General features: G+C 47.1%; 1 protein-coding gene across 1 annotated transcript in view; it reads right to left on the bottom strand.

The window, feature by feature from the left end:
- RPH3AL (rabphilin 3A like (without C2 domains)) overlaps positions 1-22872 on the bottom strand; it is a 112401-nt gene that overhangs the window by 15024 nt on the left and 74505 nt on the right. The window contains 1 exon segment of the mRNA XM_068531816.1: positions 6376-6550. Coding sequence (XP_068387917.1) covers positions 6376-6550 — 175 coding nt within the window.

The following is a 22872-nucleotide window of genomic DNA, read 5'->3' as shown; positions in this document are numbered from 1 at the left end:
AAAAGGACACACACCCTAAAATACCCCCGGAGTACTGTATGGACCCGAGACTTGGGGCTTCAGCGCTGCCCCCACCCCATCGCAGGTGCACAGCCACAGCTGGCAAAGGCGGGGCAGGCCAGCCACAGAGCAGACCCAGGGCAGTGCTGTCTCCCAGTCACAGCACTGGGGGCTGAAGAAGATAAGCGCCATCATGTTAAGTGTCCTCGGCCTTGGAGGCAGAGAAGCACAAAATCCTATCTGAGCAAAACTGCCACACATAATGACTTCAGTCAGATCAATTCAGCTCTCCATCAATAGGGCATCAGGCTCCCCCAGCACAAGTACCAGCCTGCTTCTATTATAATGCAAGGCTGCAGAAGGGAAAAGCTTAAGTTTCCAGCCTCCTCTTTAATCTTTCTTCTTTTCCTTGTAGTAATGGCTGGAACTGTAGCAATCATCTTGTGACCATGAGGGAAAGAGCAAGAGATATCAAGACATCTGTCCTGACCTCACTGAGCTGCTGAACCAAAGCTGCAGTTGCCTCCTCTAAGCTTTCAAGTACATGAGAAGGGCTTTCCTCGTGGCACAGTGGTTAAGAATCCGCCTGCAAATGCAGGGGACATGGGTTCAAGCTCTGGTCCGAGAAGATCCCACATGCTGCAGAGCAACTAAGCCCGTGTGCCACAACTACTGAAGCCCGTGTGCCTAGAGCCCGTGCTCCACAACAAGAGAAGCCACTGCGACGAGAAGCCCGCGCACCGCAACGAAGAGTAGCCCCCGCTGGCTGCAACTAGAGAAAGCCCCCGCGCAGCAACAAAGACCCAACGCAGCCAAAAAAAAAAAAAAAAAAAAAAGTATATGAGAAAAAAATGTAATCTCTTATTACCCAAATATGCCAGATTAATATCCCTACACCCAGCAAATATCTTTCCACACACTGCCCGAGGGTGGGAATCCAGCTGAGAGGAAAGATGCCTGCAAAAGAGGTGGGTCCAACTCGAAAGAGATTAAGACCTAAGAGCCCACAGTACTGGTTCCACTATTTACACCTTATATTTCACAGGGGAACAAAGAGGCCTGGGAGTACACAAAAACTGACTATATTTATTGCTGCCATAAACTTGGAGCAACGACCTGCCAAGGGAAAGTAGCGCGGAGCACGCACTCCAGTTGGATTGATTGGGTGGGAGGGTGGAGCCCTTTCCCCAGAGGCAGCCAGGTCAGACCCAGGGTCAGTCACAGGAGGAACTCAGGTCACACTGTTTCCCTACCCTATCCTGGAGAAAGAACGAATGTCCTGCTGTGAGCAAGCTTGTAGGGGGCTCACCAAGGGGTCTGCACGCAAATCCTGGACCAAAATCAACACCCGGTGTCCACAGGAGGGAGAGCATAGCCAACTCAGGTAGTCAGCCTACCTGTCCTGTAGGCGCCAGAGTGTCTCTGAGTTTGACACAGAGGAAAGAAACACTTCTGATGTTTCTCTAATACATTCATTGTGTTATTTCTAACATTTAGATCTTTAATCTGTCTGCAATGCGTTTCTGGATACAGATGGAATGGGATGGAAATCTAATTATGCTAGCCCTGGCTGATAAATAAACCAGTTATTTCCCCATTGAACTGAAAAGCCACCTATGTTTAGCTTCCATACATCCTTAGGTCTATTATTTTTCTATTCTGTTCCACTTATCTATATAAATAGATATTCTATTTATTCTGGTGACAACACTACACTGTTTCTCTTCACTATAGTAACTTTAAAAAAAATTGAAGTACAGTTGATTTACAATGTTTCAGGTGTACAGCAAAGTGATTCAGTTATATATATACACACACACACACACACACACACACACACACACACACACTCTTTTTCAGATTCTTTTCCATTATAGGTTATTACAAGATATCGAATATAGTTCCCTATGCTATACAGTAGGTCCTTGTTTATCTCTTTTACATACAGTAGTGTGTATTTGTTAAACCCAAATCCCCAATTTATCCCTCCCCTCCTTTTCCCCTTTGGCAACTATAAGTTTGTTTTCTATGTCTGTGAGTCTATTTCTATTTTGTAAATAAGTTCACTTGTATCATTTTTTAAGATTCCACATATAAGTGATATCATATGATATTTATCTTTGTCTGACTTACTTCACTTAGTATGATAACCTCTAAGTCCATCCATGTTGCTGCAAATGGCATTATTTCATTCTTTTTTATGGCTGAGTAATATTCCATTGTGTGTCCTTTGATAAGAGTCTATAATTTTCTCCATGTTTGACCTATAATTCTTTTTTAAAATTTGTTTGTGGGCATTTTACAATTTTTGTGGCAATTATGAATGGATTTTTCCACTTCTACTTCTAATTAGTCAGTATAGAGTAAAACTGTTGATTTTTTGGTGTAAACTATTGATTTACTTTGTGTCCTGTCACTTCCCAAATTCTCTTATTAATCCTAGTGGGTTGTTTTAGTAGACCCTCTTGGGTTTTCTTGGTATACAATTACGTCACCTGCAAATAAGAGAATTTTTTCTTTTCCAATAGTGACAGATTATTTTATTTTCTGGCCTTGTTACATTAGTTAAATACTACAGAATATTGTTGAATGATGGTGATGGAGGTACTCTTGACTTGTATTTTGATAGAACATGGCTTCAGTGCTTTATCAGTTAATATGATATTTGGTGTTACATTTCTGCTTTTTGGGTAATTTTATCATATTTAAGTATTTCCTTTTATTCTCATACTACTTAAACTTTTTATTTAACAGATTTTTTTTTAACCTTGTAGAGGAAGACATTTCAAAGCAAGACAGGAAACCTATGAGCCACAAAGCAAAAGAAAGACATACTTGACTTCACAAAAATGAAAAGAAATTGTTTTTAACTGGCGAAATACTATCAGTAAACACTAAAGTCAAATAAAATGTAAAGTCAAGGAGAAAAAGGTTTGCAACCCATTTAATACCCCTAAGGAGCATCTACAAATCAGTAAGAGAAAATAAACAATATAATAAAAAATGAGCAATGAGTTTAAACAGGCAAGTTTTAAAAGAGGAAGCTTAAATAATCAATAAATAATAAGAGAGGAAGCTTAAATAATCAATAAATAATAAGACATGAAGAGACGTTCAAATGTACAAATTAGAAAAATGAAATATCCTTTTTCCTCTAGCCTACTGGCCAAAATGATAAACACCAAAAATATTCATGGCAGGCAAGGATGCAGGTATAGATGAGTATAAAAAACTATAACATTTTCAGAATATAGTTTGGTAATGTCTACTGAAATTTAAAACACACAATCCGTTTTTGGAAACCTGCCCTACGGAAATAGAAGCATCAGATACATATAAGGATGTTTCAGTACTGCCTGCAGTGGCAAAAAGCCAGAAATCATTTGAATGTCCATCAATAGGTGAATAATTAAATCACAATATATGATATGATGGGATTTTACTCAGCCATTAAAAAGAATAAAATAAAATCTATATATCGATTGACCTGGAGGGATGCCCATGATATTCTTTTAAGTGAAAAAAGCAACATGCAGAGTTACGGGTAAGAGGCTATTTTTGTTGTTAAAATAAAAACAAAAGAAAACATAACCCTATATCAAGTATATGTTGGTAGGAATAGGGAGAAAGGGGTTTGGAGATGATGTCAGGAGAGATTTTAATTCTTCATAGACTTTTGAATTGTTTAACTTGTTAAAAATTTATCAGGTATGCTCATGTAATTAAAAATTAACCAGGACAATTTAAAGGAGGAAGAAAAGGGACCTGCCACAAAAACATCAATACATTTCACTTGATTGCTCTGTGGCCTGCAAAGTTCTTGGCTTCTGTCTATTGATTCCCCTTCCTCTTCCAAGTGAAGTGAGCTGGGATGGGCGGGGGGAGAAGCTGGGAGGCACAGGTGTACCTGCCCAAGAGGGAGGGAGGGAGAGAAGAAGGTGGTGGGGAGAGAGAGAGAGTGAAAGAAAGAGGAGAGAGTGTTGCAAGGGGCGGTGAGGGGGGTGGTCAGAGAGAGGGAGCTGGTGTCAGGATCAGCTCCCACATCAGGGAGCAGGGACTGTGGGGCTAGCCCTGGAGACAGGAACGCGGGAGGAGAGCTGCCTCAGGAGAGCAAGGTGGTTTTCACAGCCTCCTGGGCTGTCCACCAGACCCCTGACCCACGGGAGCCTGAGGTCCTAATGAAAATCCTTCCATAGGCCTTTCAAACATCCCGGAGCAGGTGGGTAGTTCATTCCTTCATTCTTCCACTCAATCACCTAATAAGCATCTACCTTGTGCCTCTCCCATGCTACGTGCTGAGGAATCGGCCTGTTCAGGACAGACACGGCCCTGCCTGCAGATAGCTTCCAGCGTGGTTGGGGGAGCCCACACCCCAGTGCTGGTCACTCTGTTTCTGTCTGGCCCAAGCTCAGTTGGGGCTGAATGGGGTGCTACGAGGGCCAGGCTTAGCAGACAGGCTCTGATCTGGACCACAGACCGCAGCTCTGACCCCAGCCTGCTGCCTGGCACCCCGCACCATTGATGATGGGGCTGCAGATGGCGAGGGGAAGCCACTTTCCAGCGGCCTTGTGCTCTGGGGGCCTGGGGGGCTTCCAACCCAGTCTGCAGAGGGAGACCGAGTTCACACCGGGGTCGGGGGGACCTCCACGTTGCCTGGCCCGGCCTCACTGCAAAGTCAGTTAATAACGGTGCCAACTCCAAGTGTGTGGGCCGCTGGCCTCCTTGCCCACATAATTAAAAGGGCATCTGTGTGTCTGCGTGGCTGAGGAGGAGATGAGAGAAGGTCCTGCCCTTCCCTAGGGATGTGTGTGCGTGCGTGCGTGTGTGTGTGTGCATGCACGCGTGCTCACGTGTGCCGCACTGGTGCTGGAGCAGACAGGGCACTGAGGCCCCTCGGGGTGAGGCCTCAAGGTCTCTCCTCCTCAATCTACGGGAAACAACGTTCTAGACCCGCCAGTGTCCCCCAGCTTCAGCCTCCACAGCCGCATCTCTTCCCTCGGTCTGAGGGACACAGATGCACCCCGACCGGGCAGGGGCAGGAGAAAGCCCCAGCGCTGAGGGTGGAAAATCACTCCGCTCCGGCCGCCCGCTGCCCCCTGACTGCCCAGGTTGCACCTGCACTTGCCGTGGTCCCCACCGAGGCTGCTCTGTGGCAGTGATGGCAGGGAAGGTGAACTCATGGGAATTAGAAGTGCAAACAGAGCCCAGGAGAATTAGGCAGGAAGGCTGGCTGCAAAAACCCGGGTGATGCCGAGAAAAAATATCTGGAGAACAGACGCCAAGCTGTTAATGCCAGTTATGTCTGGAAGGGCTGACCTACAGGGGATTTTTACCTCTAAATTATATCATTTGACAACTTTCAAAACTGTATTAATAAACATGCCTTACTTCTGTAACAAGAAAACCAAAGTCCAAATGACATGAAGATAAATGCCAGGTCATAATCCAAACATGGAGATGTTCGAGAGCCCCTCAGAAGCAGCTGCCATGTCTACTCTCTTGGGTCCATCGTCCCCAGTAACAGGATAAGCCCTCATCCCTCCGGCTGCCATGTCTCATGTAGGACCCTCAGACCCTGAGTCTTGGGCTGAAACTCCCGACACTTCAGGGCAGAAGGAGCCAAAGCCCCAAGGGCAGGACCCCACCTTTTGGTTCCAGCTCTGCCACACCGAACTGAGAAAATCCCTCCTCTTCTCTGGGCCTCAGGCTACTCATCTATAAAATGGGGCTACAAAATACCTGTTCTGTCCACCTCCAGAGTCTGTTGTGAGACCAGGAACTTTGAAAATAAAATCACAAGCACTATAGCATCATGCAAGCAGTGGAGAGCCGTCCACCACCCCAAGCACTGTTATCATGACCCATGGGGCGCGTTCCCCTTCTGATGGTGGCCACTTAGGACACACCCACATCAGTGCAGTCACCACAAACACCAAGGGGCCCTGGGCACACCGTCACTTTGCTTGTTAAGACCAGGGAAGCCAGGAGTCCCCCGTCCTGAGACATAGACAAGCATTGAGAAGAGGTGGTACAGACCTGCCTTAGAAAGATGCATTTTCATACTTTGCAAAAAACCTCAACTGACATCACATTTCTGCACAGATCCATAGTGCTGTCCATGGCATTCCCGCCCCCAAATTAGTGCTTGCTGGTGAAACGGCCCCCAGGGGACCCTCCTGATGCAAGCAAGCACCCTGCTGAGGACCAGCCGCCCACGTGGTGCAGGCGGGGAGCCAAGGGCACAGAGAGGAACAAAGACCAGTGTGAGCCACATGGAGGGGTGGTGGGCCCTGGCCTGGTGCATGTGGCACTGCTTGGTTGGCTGATGGCTCAGATGTTGGTTGCCATCCCGGAGAGGGGGCAGTGGGGACTTACCTCTGTCTCGGGCCCACGTGTAGACGCGGCCGCTCTCAGTACTTCTGGGCTCTTGCTCTGCTGGCTCCATGGGCAATGGTCGGAAGTGGGGGTGATCGGCCTGGCCGGGGGTCTTCAGGGGCAGGATGTACTTGGGGATCCCTTTGTAGAACCAGGCCCCCGACCTCTTCCAGACCTGGAGGGGGAGACATCTGCTCAGAGCACAGGATGCAGAGCAGTCCTCCCTGTACCCTGCTCCCAGCCGGCCCCGCCTCCCAGAAGGCGCTCAAGAAGCCACTGCATTCCTCCGGCCTGCCCCTTCCCCTCGAGACTCTGGGCAGAGCGACAAGAGGTCAGAGGAAGAGCTGGGCTGGCCACGGCCTGGCATTGACCACGGTCTTGGAGAGCTTCTCGGGATGTGATCATCTCTGTGGGGGGCACAGACGGGCCCGGAGCTTACAGAGAGCCACAGATTAGAATTCAGAGCAGCGAGTGCAATAAGGTTCCTGAACCCTTAACGCCTGCTTCAGAAAACGCCAAGGGCTCTGTAATCTCTTTCCTGATGAAGGAAATGTGTTCAGGGTATTTATAAGAAGAGTGGGAGCATGTGAAGGAAGGAGGTGACCTTTTCTGAGAAGAGGAAGCCTTGGCAGCTCAGAGCAGATGTGTGGGTTTGAATCCTGGATCTGTCATCCCGCAGCCGGGGGATCTGGACGCATCAACCTTCGTGACCCTCAGTTTTATCATCGGTAGGTGGAAGGCAGGAACAGTGCCGGCTCCCAGGGCGGCCATGAGGGTCAGGCTTGCAAGTGAATGTAAATTCCCATAGCCTGGTGCCAGGCACAGAGCAGCCACTCGACAGACATGGTGCCCACTACTGTCACTGTCACCTTCCTCCTGTCATCTGACAAACGTGCACAGCTTTACAACCAGGGGACCAAGTCCCCTACTCAAAAGGGACAATTTAAAATCAAAAGGCCAATCATCAAAAAATCTACAAACAATAAATGCTGGAGAGGGTGTGGCGAAAAGGGAACACTCTTGCGCTGTTGGTGGGAATGTAAATTGACACAGCCACTATGGAGAACAGTATGGAGGTTCCTTAAAAAACTAAAAATAGAACTACCATACGACCCAGCAATCCCACTACTGGGCATATACCCTGAGAAAACCATAATTCAAAAAGAGTCATGTACCCCAATGTTCATTGCAGCTCTATTTACAATAGCCAGGACATGGAAGCAACCTAAGTGTCCATAGACAGACGAATGGATAAAGAAGATGTGGCACATATATACAATGGAATATTACTCAGCCATAAAAAGAAACGAAACTGAGTCATTTGTAGTGAGGCAGATGGACCTAGAGTCTGTCATACAGAGTGAAGTAAGTCAGAAAGAGAAAAACAAATACCGTATGCCAACACATATATATGGAATCTAAAAAAAAAAAAAAAAAAGGGTCTGAAGAACCTAGGGGCAGGACAGGAATAAAGACGCAGATGTAGAGAATGGCCTTGAGGACACAGGCAGGGGGAAGGGTAAGCTGGGACGAAGTGAGACAGTGGCATGGACATATATACACTACCAAATGTAAAATAGATAGCTAGAGGGAAGCAGCCACATAGCACAGGGAGATCAGCTCGGTGCTTTGTGACCACCTAGAGGGGTGGGATAGGGAGGGTGGGAGGGAGATGCAAGAGGGAGGAGATATGGGGATATATGTATATGTATAGCTGATTCACTTTGTTATAAAGCAGAAACTAACACACCATTGTAAAGCAATTATACTCTAATAAAGATGTTAAAAAACCCAAATCAAATCAAATCAAAAGGCCAGAGTCTGCCCTGATTCTCTAGAGGACAGTGTTTCCCACTCCCCAACTCCTCTACACCAACTGGATCTGTGGGATGTTAGCAGGGACCAAGCCAAAAAAAAAAAAAAGAAAGAAAAGAAAAAAGAAGAGTTCTCCATCATGTTCATCAAGAAGCACCAAGTTAAACCAAGCTCTGTTACTGCAGGACTTCTCAGAGCCTTTAATATACCAATGTGCACAGGGCTCTCCAACAGAGCAAAAGGACAGACAGTGCTTCCCACTTGGAACCTACCCAGCAAGTTTTCCTAGAGGAACTCAACCCTAGTAATGGGTCTGCAGAACCTTAACTGTAGCACTTACTGTTCCCTCGTGGAGTGAGGTGTATCTATTTCTCCAGGTAGACGGCAGTCACCTCCTTATGCTCCAGAGTGCCAGGCACAGGACCACTGAGTCCAAACACTGTCCTGGGCACGAGTCCCTCAGCCCTCCCTCCCAGCTTCCCTGCGCAGAAGGGTCTGCTTTTGTGTGTGGCTCTTGAATAACATAGAGATGAATGTTTCTCGGAGCCGCCTTGGAAAACCCTTTCTGATCCTCTCGCAGCCCTCCTACGATACGTAGTTATTTCTTTGAATCAGTAATACATGCACATGATCTAAAATTCACAAAGTGCGAAATTAAAAAGTCTCCTTTCCCATTCCCAGAGGCATCTGGTGATAACGGTTCCTTGAGGAAGCTCTATTATTATTCCCACTTTCCAGATGGGAAAACTGAGGCTCGGACAAGTTAAGCAACTTGCCCAAGGCCAGCCTACCATTCTATTGGCCTCTACTCCACACTGAAGGTTCCCGGAGTCTCATCCCAACAGTCTACAGATGTGAAGTAGGGGATTGCTAAATTGTGGCTGAGCAGGGGTAAATCCTCAGCGGGTCACACATCACCATCATGGATGCTAAGTGTCTAGATGCCTAGAGGGCAGGGAAGTGCCACATAGGGAGAGGAAATAAACACAAACAGCCGCCACCAAGGCTACCCTGTCCTTGTAGAGCTGCTGAGTGGCTCCTGAGACCAGGTGTCCAAGTCCAGGGCCATGGGGGGCTGGTGAGGGGCTCACTTGGCCTCCCTCTGCTAAGCGAAGGCCTGGGCATCCATCGGTGCTGGCTTTGCCTGCCCTCCCCTGGGCATGCCAGCCTCCTGCCCCCAACATGTCTGGGACTCGGGGGGACCAAGTGAAGCAAGCCCTCGAAAGTCATCTGTGAATGGTGGGGTCTGGGTGGGCTTAGGACCCTCATTGCACTGCCTCTCTGACCCCCACCATGGATGTTGCTTTGCCTTTTTTCCCCTGAGAAATACACACATATCATGCAAAATTAGGACAATAACAAAAAAGCAAAATGAGGAAGGTCACACAGATAGAGCCCTGCTTAACACTGTGTTGTGAATCTTCTTACACCCTTTCCTGGGCATATATACAATTCAGTTTTCCTCCCTCCCTCCTTTCCTTCCTTCCTTTTTGGAAGAATAGGGTCATGTAGGTGTTATTATATGATACTTAACTATATATCACAGCAGTTGTACTGTGTTAATACGTAATGGTCTCCACATGAAACTATGGTTCTATAGTTTGGATTTATTAAACTTAATTAAATCAACCCCCCACTGATGGGAGTTTAAATTGTTTCCAATTTTTTACTCTTCTGAACAGTGCTGCAAACGTCATTGTGGCACACCCATCATCAGACGGCTGTCGGTTACTGCCTTAGGAAATATCCCCAGGAGTGAAACTGCCGGGTCAAGGGATATGTATACATAGATGATGACGTATAGTGTACATAGATGATGACGTATATCGTCAGACTGCCCTCAGGAAGAAAAGTCAAATCCCCAGCGGGGCACTAAGTGACTTCAGGGGAGGGACCCCACATTACACTCTCAAGTGTGTTAAAATACACACATTATAAAATTTACCATCATAACCATTTTTAAGTGTACAGTTCAGTATGTTAAGTACATTCACATTGTTGGGTAGCCCATTTCCAGAACTCTTTTAATCTTGTAAAACTGAAACTTTACCCATTAAACAAGTCCCCATGCCTGTCTCCCCCAAACCCTGGTGACCACTGTTCTACTTTCTGTCTACGAATTAAGTGGAATCATACAGTACTTGCCTTTTTGACGTACATACAGTATTTGTTATTTCACTGAGCATAATGTCCCTAAGGTTCATCAACATGTGTCAGAACTTTCTTCCTTTTTTGAGGCTGAATAATATTCCGTTTTATGTATACACCACATTTTCTTTATCCACTCATCCACTGATGGACACTGGGTTGCTTCCACCTTTTGGCTGGTCCTTTATTTTTGTCTGTCTCTCCCACCAGAGTCTACCAGCCGGGAGGGAGGCCCAGGGCGTCTCTGCTCACCACTGGATCTTTAAGCTCCTAGCACACGCCTGACACACAGTAGGTGCTCCGTAAACACCGGCTGAATGACTGAATTGGCAGCCGTGGGTTGTTTGCTGGAGCGTGACCCAATCCATATAATCTGTCGCCTTCCTGGGGAACTGGCCGGAGGGTTTCACCCAAGTTCTTGTAATTAATCAAGTGGATTTACCACTTCAGATTCAAAGAGGGATAAAGAGGGAGTGCCTAGCAGGGCGTGCCAAGGTGCACATCCCTGACCTTGAACTTCAGGGCACAAGGCAGCCACGTGCTCCCAGTCTTTCCTCGAGCACCAGTGAGACCCACAGCCCCGGCTGCCCCTGCCCACCCTGGCATATCACAGCCAGCGGGCCCCATGCCATCAGCTTCATTTCCTGTTGCAACGATACACCTCCACCCGTACCACCCACCTAAAAAACACTGATCAGTCAAGTGCTTTTGGAAAACGGGATAAAGAGCACAAGATCCAAAGTATTAGGTTGAATTGCATGAAACTACTGATAGTCAACCTTTTTTGTGTGTGTGTGTGTTCAACCATTTTTGACCTATAAAAACCCCTGTCAGTTTCACACAATTCACCCCGATATTTATGCGCAGCAGGGGCCATGGCCCCACGGGTCTGCCAGGCGTGCAGCGCCTTCCTGGGGTCCAGAAGGCAGGTGAGTTCATTGTAACGGGGCCTTGGTCTGTCTGTTTCTCTCGTGCTGGCGCTGCAGTCGGGGTGGAAGGCCAGATACCGCTGTGATGGGCAGAGACCAGACCAGACTGGCTGGTGATCCCGGACCAGCTGGAGAAGCAGCATTTTCTGAGTCCCCAAGGCAGAGGGACGAGAGCACACAGGTGCATCACTTGGTATGGGGGGCACACCGTGTAGAGGTGCATTCAAGACACTGTCGGGTGTTTTGGAAAATGCCTTCCACATGGGAGAGTCAAACTGGTGAGGCGAGGGGTGAGGGACTCCCAGTTCTGAGCAGCCATCTCCCCTCCCCCCACACCAGTCCCCGCAAGTCCTCAGACCTTCTCCCGCCTTGCAGCCTGCCGCCACCCCATAAAATGCAGTAGCTTTTAATCATGTGATTTCTGCTATATGCATCCAAGTCTATCACCCACAGCCTGACATCAACACTTGACCCCGTCCCCAAGAACAGTGGTGGGAAAAGCCCTCCGTGGAAATTAACCCCCAACCATTCCTGTCTAGGGCCGCAGATGGGGAAAACCTTTGCTTTTTGGAGAAGCCGTGTGATTCTGCAAAGCCGCGCTCTGCTCCCCACGAGTGGTTCACTGTGATAAGGCCAGCAAAGCAGCTAGCCTTGAAAATGCCATTTAATGAGAAAAAACCCACACAGCCCCCATGGCACTTGCGGGAGGTCAGGGTGTGGGGTGGCTTCAGCCTTAAATCCTCCCCTCGCACCGCCTCGCGCTCTGTGCTCTGCCTCGAGGTTTTCATTCCAATTTCACCTCACTGCCAACCTGACAGCAGATACTGATGGATATTAGCCAAGCTGTTCCCAGGGAATTTTAATTACCATGATAACAATCGCTAATCATCGGCGTTTCCTGAACGGCTGTGGCTGGAGAAGGTGGTAATTGGCAGAGCCCGTTGGACAGAAGGGCAGGTCTAGGGCACTGGCCTCCAGGGAGGATGTGGGAGGGGTGGCCTAAGACCTCTGCCCCTGCTCACTGCTCTGCCTTCCGTGTGTTACCACCTCGCCCCACCTCCCACGCAACTCAGGAGTGCACCTGCGTCAACTCAGGGGAGGCGACCACGCTCTCTGCTCCTCACCCCAGGGCTGGGAGTGGGGGGGACAGTCTGGCCTTTGCACATGCTGTTCCTTGCACCTGGAGTGCCCTTCACCCTTGGCTCCATGAGGCAGGGACACTTCCCCTAGGAAGCCTTCAGTGCCACTTTGTGCATCATCAGAGCAGCTCTGCTGCCCCGTGGCTCTGCTGCCCCAGACCCTCACCCAGCTAAGAAGCTGTGAGCTCTTCCAGGGCAGGGCTGTGCCGGAGCCATCCCTGTATTCCCAGGACCCAGCTAGGAGGCTGTACGTGGCAGGAATGTTGCTGACTGAGTGACTGAATGAACAAACCAAGTTGGCAAAGCAAAGGAACTGTCCCCGGGGGACAGAGCGTGGGACTCTGCCTTCAGGGGGACCATGTTCTGTTTGCTTAACAAGATCCAGTCTTGAAAAGCCATGGGAAATGGCCTGTTACTGAATGTCTCTTAAAGGGTCCACCCACCCTGGCAGGGAGACAGCATAGCTCTCCCTACCCCATTACCTGAACACACACACACACACACACACATACACCTACACACACACACACATACACCTACACACACACACAAACACACACACAGTGCTGGCTTCCCAGGAGCTCTGACAGGCAAGCTAGACTCCACAACGTGGCAAATAAGACCCCAGAGCTCTGCCAGCTCCTGCCTCTCTCCCCAACACTGGGGATCAGCCAAACATAGCCACTCCCACTCCCGGACCACACTAAGCTGTCTCACGCCTCCAGGCCTTTGTACATGCTGATTCTTCTTCCTTCCCTGGGCTGGGAGAATGAAATCCAGCCTTTAGGAAATTACATTTATCCAGAAGCTTCCACAGAGCCAGGCAGGTCTCCCACTGCAGTGCACACACATTGTTATGAACGCCTATTTACATGTCTGTTTCTTGCACCAGACTGAAAGCACCGTGACAGCAGGAGCCCCCCAGGCCCCCCAGCACCTGCCAGCACATGCTAGATGCCTGACAAATACCCATCAGCTGAGACTACTGACCACATATCCAAATTTCAAGGCTTTAAGTAACTCAGCTCACTTAACAGAAACGCTGGCTCTTAGAGGGTGCTATGGACTGAACTGTGCCCCATCCCCAAATTCATATATTGAAGCCATAAACCCCAGGGTGATGGTATTTGGAGATGGGGGTCTTTGGGAGGTAATTAGGTTTAGATTAGGTCATAAGGGTGGGGCCCTCACGATGGGATTAATGTCCTTACAGGAAGAGATACCGGAGAGCTTGCCTTTCTCTCCTCTGTGTAAGGACACAGTGAGATGGCAGTCTGCAAGCCAGGAAGAGAGCCCTCACTGGGAACTAACTGTGCTGGCACCCTGATCTGGAACTTCCAGCCTCCAGAACTGTGAGAAATAAACTCCTATTAAGCCCCTTGTCTATGTTATTTTGTTATGGCAGCCCGAGTTAAGACAGAGGGAGACATTGCCTGGGAGGTTGTAGTAGATTAAACATGGTCCCAAATTATTTTCCTCTTTTCCCATCAAGAGGTGGAGTCTATTTTCCCCACCCCTTGAATCTGGTCTAGGCCTGTGATTTGCTTTGACACATAAAATGTGGCAGAAGTAACATGTGAAAACTTCTGACCGGTTTGGAACGCTGCTGCCATCATGAGACAGCCTAGTCCAGTGTACGGAGGACAAAAGGCCACACGGAGAAGAACCAAGACACCCCAGCCAACAGCCAGCACCGGTTGCAGAGGAGTGAGCCTTCTTGGACCCTGACCTCAGTCAAACTGTCAGATGACTACGGTCCATGAATGACACCAGGAGACACCAGCAAAAGGACCACCCTGCTGAGACCAGCCCAAGCTGCAGATGAGCAAATAAATGATTATTTTTTTAAGGCATTTAAGCCTCCACACCTCTGGTAGGACATCCAACCTCTACACACTTCTAGAAAAAGGAAACAATTGGATAGGTTGGTAATTAACTGAATAAAGTAGGAAAGTTAAATTCAGGGACTTAAAATATATATAGGCTCATTCATCAAATATGAACAACATGCTGCGAAAAAGGAACAACTGGAGAATAAGAAAAGGCCCCTAGAAATTAAAAATATAATGCAGAAATATAAAAATGTAAAATAGAGGCCGGAAGATAAAAATGAGAAAATCTGGAATGTGGAGCACAAAGATGAAGAAACAGAAAAAAGTGGAAGAAATGATGAAGACAAAAATGCTCAACTTGAGGGGTCAAATTCCTAATAATAGACTCCTCAGAAACAGAGCAATAGAAAAACATTTCCAAGAGCTGAAAGTGGACATGAGACTTCAGATTAAAAGGTTTTTAATTGAATTTAAGGCAGAAATAAAGCAAAGGAAAATACATACTCATAAAATCACTTAGTTATAAATATAAAAAGATCCTAGAAGCTTCCAGAAAGAAAAATAGGTCTCTTACAAGGAAACCAGAATTAGAACAGCATCAGACTTATCATCGGCACACTGGACACTAAAAGACTTTGCATCTAGAATTCTACCAAATTGTCAATCAAACAAGAGAATAGAGACATTTTTAGACTTGCAAGGACTCCAATTTTCCTATACATGGTCCCTTTTTAAGAAGTTACTTTAGGATGAGCTCCAACAAAACAGAGCTGAAAAACAAGAAAGAGGAAGACAAGATCCTAGAAAAAGTGTCTCCAACTCAGGAGGTGAGTCAAAGGGAAATGCCATGAAGACGGCTTTCAGTAAGTAGTGCAGGTTAGAGCCAGAAAAGGGTCTGCAGGGGTTTCTGACAGGAAAAGAGAAGGCTCCACGCAATAGAAGGTAAAATCAAGGAGCTGCATAAAAGGACATAGAGTTTCATTATTTTTTTGTCAATGAGAACAAAGGGCAATAAAAAACTCCAAGGGAAAACTAAAATCATACCAGAAAGTCATGGTCCAAATATTAGGGAACTTAAACTGTGACGTGGTTTAAGATATAAAGAGTTAAAAAGAAATCCATTTGATCATGATACTAGGAATGTTTTCCTTTGGATGGTCCAGGGGTCGAGGTGTCGCAAATTACCAAAATGTGATCTTCACATACCATTTGACCCTGAGATGTTTAATGTTTACAAAATGATAAAAAAATTTAAATCCCTAATAATTATTGAGCACTTTGTATGTGTCAGGCACCATTCCAAGAATTTTATATATAACTTATTTAACTCTCACAAAAATCCGATGAGGTGGGTAGTATTAACAGCTCTGTTTTACAGATGAGGAAATCAGGCACAGAGAGAACACATGACACAAACAGGGAAGAACAAAATAAAAACTGGACCCCAGGCAGTATAGCTCCAGAACCTGCCCTTTTCACCCTCTTACAAAATCATATACAGGTTTGTGAAATTAAATGCTATTTATTGATTTTCAGCTCTTAGAATTAATTAACCTAGAGACAAAGTGTTGTTTTCTTAGATTCTGTATTTGTCTATTTGGCATCCTTTAATCACAGGGCCAAACCAATGGCCCAAGCCGTTTACATCTCCCCTGTGATGCAGCTTTTGCAGGCATGTGAAAGTCATATTACAAACCCTCCAACCGATCCTGAGTCCACACTCTAACCACCCCCTTTACCTAACTCTCACTCACCAAGCCAATATTCCCCCTGCCCTAACTCAACCCAGGGCCAGGTACCAGGCAACCAGGGCCAGCCTCTATGCCCCAGCGGCCGCTGAAACTATTCAACCTAGCCCACCCTAAGATACTTACCCTGCCCTGCTCTGCCTTTCCCGTAGAAACCCCATTAAAGGCTGTGGCGCATGCTTTCCCTTCACTCCTTTCTGCCTCTGGTGCTTCGCCATGTGGCCCTGAGTGGCATGGAATGCCCCCTTCTTTTGGGAACTGTAAGCAATGAATTCTTCTTTCAATGGCATTAGCCTCTTCCTATCATCACTCAGTCACCTTTGTAAACTAAGATTGAGGCATAAATCACAAAGCATGGAAGAATTAACTACAGCAACAGAACAATCTAAACGTTCAATCCTGGCAATCTATTAGTAAGGGTGTCATCTAGAAAAGGAGGGAGGTGAGAGTAGGGGAGGGAAGAACAGAGGCATTCGTACCCACAACTCATGCAGAAGGAGTGGAGGTGTGAATGTTAAAGTTGATGGAAGAAGAAAGAGGCAAATAGTATAGAAAGTTACAAATGTAATCAAAGAGTTAATAAATAATAACAGTATCAGAAATTAGGAGGAGAGAGGGCAAGCAGAGTAGTCCAAGCTAGCCAGCTCCTCATCTTTCAGAGCATGGAGTCGAGTCCATAGAGAGTACCTAAAGCTGATAAATCAAGAAAGTCAGGGCATTGCTGGGTCGTATGGTAGCTCTATATGACCCAGCAATCCCACTACTGGGCATATACCCTGAGAAAACCATAATTCAAAAAGAGACATGTACCACAATGTTCACTGCAGCAATATTTACAATAGCCAGGACACGGAACCAACTTAAATGTCCATCGACAGATGAATGGATGAAGAAGATGTAGCACATATATACAATGGAATATTACTCATTCATAAAAAGAAACGATATTGAGTTATCTGTAGTGAGGTGGACGGACTTAGAGTCTGTCATACAGAGTGAAGTAAGAAAGAGAAAAAACAAATACCGTATTCTAACGCATATATATGGAATCTAAAAAAAAAAAAAATGGTACTGATGAACCTAGTTGCAGGGCACGAATAAAGATGTAGACATAGAGAATGGACTTGAGGACACGGGGTGGGAGGGGGAAGCTGGGGCGAAGTGAGAGTAGTACCGACATATATACACTACCGAATGTAAAATAGTTAGCTAGTGGGAAGCAGCAGCATAGCACAGGGAGATCAGCTCGGTGCTTTGTGACCACCTAGAGGGGTGGGAGGGAGACGCAAGAGGGAGGAGATATGGGGATATACGTGTGCATATGGCTGATTCACTTTGGTGTACAACAGAAACTAACGCAGTATTGTGAAGCAATTATACTCCAATAAAGATCTATTAAAAAAAAAAAAAAAAGTCAGGGCGGGAGTCAGCATGTGAACTAAAGCAAGCAGTCCATATGTGATGGGCTGGGTGAGGGAGGGGCGGGACAGGCGACTGCCATCCTCCAGCATAAGCTCTTCAGAACAATTGGATTTTTTCTTAAAAGCACATGCATGTATTACTTTGATTTAAACTAAAGTATAACAGATTGGTAATTGGATGTCAATGTTATTAAATCCCTGGGCTGCTTGGCAGGTTGACACATGGTGTTGGAACGGTCTGTGGCTGGTATGTTGAATCTGGATGTGCTGGTAGGGAAGGAAAAGAAAGCAGTAATTAAATTTTTTGTAGTGGGGCAAGATAGGAAAGGCTTAGTCAAGTGATGGTTAGTTTGAAAACACCAGCACGAGTTCACAACACTGACATTTCTGCCCCTGCAGAAAGACAAGCTCCCCCTCTGATGTCACTGCCCACCCCTAACCTCCAGGAGTCAGAATTTTGACAATGGGAAAACCCTGGACAACTTTTCAAAGGGAACCAGGGCTTCCCGGCATAAAGGCAGGCAGAGCTGGATCCCTCTGAAAAGAGAAAGGGCCCAGGGCATCACGCTGTTAGTTGGAAGAGACGCTTCTCTCAAGACTGCTGGGCAGTACTCAGTGACCAGGTTTCCGTGGTGACAAGCTGAGTATGAAAAGCCATGGTTACCGCCGAGGGCAACAAGCTGATACTGAGCAAGGCGAGTCAACACAAGATGTGCTAAGGTAACGTGCACATTTATTTTCAGCATTACTTTATGCCAGAAACGCTATCTGTCCAGTCAAACCAGATTAGGACCACACGACTTTACAGCTGGATTATCTGCTACCCTATGCAAACAGGATGGAGATGCGGCATGTATACGACGTGTGTGACTGTGGCACGGATGTGACTGTGCAGGTTTGTTTAGGGTGAGGAGCGAGCGGGGCAGAAGCAGGTCACAAGCCTGTGTCACACATGTGTAACCAGAGGCAGCCTGTGGAGACGGCATCACCTGCCGTCCTATGTGCCTAGGATGACGCCTCCACCTGCCTCTGTAATCAGAAAAGGGCTGTGATCCTCATCCCCCAAAGGTGCGTGGATCCTATCAGCAAAAACTGAAAACAGAGGTGCATCCAGTCTTCCTAAAAAATTGCTCAGTTGACAAACAGATGAATTAAAATAAAAAGCTCCAGAATCGGGGCTCAATGGTACCAGAAAACTCACCAGGATCGGTGAAATAAATGAAAGGTAGAATTCAGTCTAGATAACTAATGTAAATATAACTGAAAAGTAATAAAAATGTGAAAGAAATGATGCTTAGAAATAGGTAACAATAATAATCTGTCCCCAAATTTCAGATTGTCCCAACAAAAAGCAAGAAGTAGCTGGGAAGAAAAAAAGCATTGGGTTCCTCATTTTTCAGGGCAAGTGGAGTTAATAGGCACTGTTTCTACTGTAATGTAAGCGATTAGACAAATATTGGTTGGAATAATTAAAAAGCTATATATGCATATATACACCTATCTGTCTGCCTGTCCACCTAAGACAACTAGCAGAATTAAAACTAGAGAGTTTTTCATACTGAAATACTTGATTTTCTGATAGTTTTATTTTTCTTCTTTCTTTCCTTCATCTCTTCCTCTCTCACTTTCTTGTTTTGTTTTAAAATTTTTTCCTTTTTCTTCTTTTGGTAGGAATTAAGTTTAGAGCAGTCGTCTTTCCTCACGGCTTGCTTCCCCTCCCTCAGAAAGGCGAAGCTTACAAACAACTTCTGAAGAGGGAGTCTGCAGATATTCATTCATTCGAACAGCATTTATTCAGTACCTCCTATGTGTTAAGATTGAGCAATGGAGAGAAATGATCAAATGTCCTTGCAGATGGGTGGCCCCAGGACCTAAATCCACAAAGGGCTGGGGTCTGTGACTGTTTTTCGCTGCCATGTGAGAGTGTGTTCATGGCCTGCCCTCAGGAGCTATTCTGTCCGGGGAGGGTTTCCCTGTATTCATCCTCCCAGCACCTGGGGTGGAATCCTCAATCTTGCGGTGTAGAGCACAAGTAAGCAATCCAGAGTGAAGCCAGGGCAGCGGGGCAGAGCTCCCCTCCCAGCCCAGGCACCCACCAGCCACCCACCAGGTTCTGGCTCTCTACTAATCCCTTCTAAAGTGCTAACTAAGAATTGAGGTACTAGAGAAAGGACTTGAGGATATGGGGAGGGGGAAGGGTAAGCTGTGACAAAGTGAGAGAGTGGCATGGACATATATACACTACCAAACGTAAAATAGCTAGCTAGTGGGAAGCAGCCGCATAGCACAGGGAGATCAACTCGATGCTTTGTGACCACCTAGAGGGGTGGGATAGGGAGGGTGGGAGGGAGATGCAAGAGGGAAGAGATATGGGAACATATGTATATGTATAACTGATTCACTTTGTTATAAAGCAGAAACTAACACACCACTGTAAAGCAATTATACTCCAATAAAGATGTTAAAAAAAAAAAAAAAAGAATTGAGGTGTTAGGGGAAAGCTAAATGAGACCCCTCCCAGGAATATTTGCATATTTGTAATTTAAAGGATAACACTTTAAAACACATCAGGCAGGGCTTCCCTGGTGGTCCAGTGGTTAAGACTCCATGCTTCCACTGCAGGGGGACGTGGGTTCGATCCCTGGTGGGGGAACTAAGATTCTGCATGCCGCAACTAAAGATCCTGCGTGCCGCAACTAGGACCCGACACAGCCAAAAAAAAATCAGGCGTGTGTGTGTGTGTGTGTGTGTGTGTGTGTGTGTGTGTGTGTGTGTGTGTGTGTGTGCGCGCGCGGTGTTGGCAAGCCAGTGAGAACATCTCCACCATCCCCCCACCCACCCTTCCCCGTATTGCTGGCTGCTTTCAGGCTCCCTACACAGGGCCCAGGCCCCAGCCTCACCAGGAGACGGGCTAGAAATTAAGCCCCAGCAAAGACAAGAGGGCACGCACCTGCCCCTTCTTCCAATGCCCGTCCCTGCCCACCCCCCACCAGGAGCCAGAGCCCTCCCCAGGGCCTGAGAGAATTTCCCCTTCATTTCAAGTGTTTTTTTCTTTTTTTGCCTTTATTTATTTTTTATACAGCAGGTTCTTATTATCTATTTTATACATATTAGTGTATATGTGTCAATCCCAGTCTCCCAATTCATCCCCCCCACCCCCGCACACACACACACAGACACTTTCCCCCCCTTGGTGTCCATACGTTTCTTCTCTACATCTGTGTCTCTATTTCAACCAGGGCAGCCTGGGCGGCAGGCAATTGCTAACAGAGTGGAAACGAAAAAATGCAGTGAGAAGAAATATTCTGAGGGTGCTATCTGTTTTCCGGACAGATAATTAAAACCCCTTGGTTAGATAATTTCAGAACTGGAGGAAATGCTTTGGCTTCCATTAACCCCTGGTGAGGGGTATGCTCTGGCTAGGTTTCTGCACCATTACTGGTGAGGAGCGTTTGCCAGCTTCAGAGGGAGGTGGCATCCAATAAGGGCTCGTGATGGCTGCAGGGCCATGTGCCCCGGGGTCACAGGATTTCTGGGGCGGGCGGGTCAACCTCCAGCTCTGGCCTCACCCTCTGCCATGGCCTCCAGGGGTGCCCCGCTAGCCCTTGCACCTCCCAGATTATCTGTAACATGGAAAGGTCCCTACAAGTCACTGAGAACAGAGACCCCCTATCTTCCTTCTCTCTCTGGTCCCAGAGAGATTGTCTTCTCCTTTGTCTAGAATGGTCTTGGAAGTTTAACAAATCCACGGAGGAGAATGATGCTTTCACTACTGTTCTTAACTTTTTTTTTTTTAAGTAACTATTTCTTTTTTTTTAAAATTTTATTTATTTATTTATTTATTTATGGCTGCGTTGGGTCTTCGTTTCTGTGCGAGGGCTTCCTCTAGTTGCGGCAAGTGGGGGCCACTCTTCATCGCGGTGCGCCGGTCTCTCACTATCGCGGCCTCTCTTGTTGCAGAGCACAGGCTCCAGATGCGCAGGCTCAGTAATTGTGGCTCAAGGGCCTAGTTGCTCCGCGGCATGTGGGATCCTCCCGGACCAGGGCTCGAACCCGTGTCCCCTGAATTGGCAGGCAGATTCTCAACCACTGCGCCACCAGGGAAGCCCCACTACTGTTCTTTTTTTTTTTTTTAAATTTTTAATTTATTATTTATTTATTATTTTTATTTTTGGCTGTGTTGGGTCTTCGTTTCTGTGTGAGGGCTTTCTCCAGTTGCGGCGAGTGGGGGCCACTCTTCATCGCGGTGCGCGGGCCTCTCGCTATCGCGGCCTCTCTTGTTGCGGAGCAGAGGCTCCAGACGCTCAGGCTCAGTAGTTGTGGCTCACGGGCCCAGTTGCTCCGCGGCATGTGGGATCTTCCCGGACCAGGGCTCGAACCCGTGTCCCCTGCATTGGCAGGCAGATTCTCAATCACTGCGCCACCAGGGAAGCCCCCCCACTACTGTTCTTAATTACTTGCTTCATCAACACTGTACGCCCACCTCCTCTTAGTCTTTATTTGCATGCAGCATGAAATCCCTTTGAATCCCGAATATTTAACTATCTTCCCTGTTCCAGCACAGACCTGAGAGAGGGCAAGCGTGCCGCGGTGGTGTTTGGCTGCGAAGCCAGCCTCTGTTCCCAGATGGAGTGGGCCACACACGGCAGGTGAATAGGGCTGGAATCAGAAAACTGGACAGGCCGGCTATTCCCAGCCAGGTCTTTTCAGAGGAGCTTCGTGATTTTGATTCAATTCCCAGAACAACAAACATGCCTCTGTGCAAACACAGTCTCAGAAACATATTCCAAAGCCAACATGAAATGGTTTCTGGGCTGACCCCTACTTGGCAGAGCTCGTGGGTCTTCCGGTGTTCCGGCGTGTGGTCTTGAATCACGGACGCCTTCTTCGGTTATGGATTTGATTATTGCTTCATTTCCTATTGGTCTTGTTCCTTCTTGGGGAAAACCAATAATTCTGAGGTTCCGTTGCCTTCTCTGTCTTCCAGATTCATCATTGTCTCCGTTATTGTTTTTAGCTCTTTGGGGTTTTTTTTCCCCCCTGCATTCTGGGAGATTTTAAAGGTTTTTCTCCATATCACTGATTCAAGCTTTTTTGGGTCTGATTTTTGGTGATCTCCTGTTACCTTTTGGGTGTGTGCCTGTGAAATTTAGCGTACACACAAAACCGTATGAAAACACAGTGTGTTTCAAAGAACCACACTGAAGTAAACACCTGTGAACTCTTTAAGAAATTAAGGGCTTCCCTGGTGGCACAGTGGTTAAGAATCTGTCTGCCAATGAAGGGGACATGGGTTCAAGCCCTGGTCCGGGAAGATCCCACATGCCATGGAGCAACTAAGCCCATGTGCCACAACTACTGAACCTGTGCTCTAGGGCCCGCGAGCCACAACTACTGAGCCCACACGCCAAAACTACTGAAGCCCGTGCACCTAGAGCCCGTGCTCTGCAACAAGAGAAGCCACC

The sequence above is a fragment of the Eschrichtius robustus genome, chromosome 20 (genome assembly GCF_028021215.1).
Source record: "Eschrichtius robustus isolate mEscRob2 chromosome 20, mEscRob2.pri, whole genome shotgun sequence".
Lineage (NCBI taxonomy): Eukaryota > Metazoa > Chordata > Mammalia > Artiodactyla > Eschrichtiidae > Eschrichtius > Eschrichtius robustus.
This window is presented reverse-complemented; position numbering and strand designations above follow the sequence as displayed.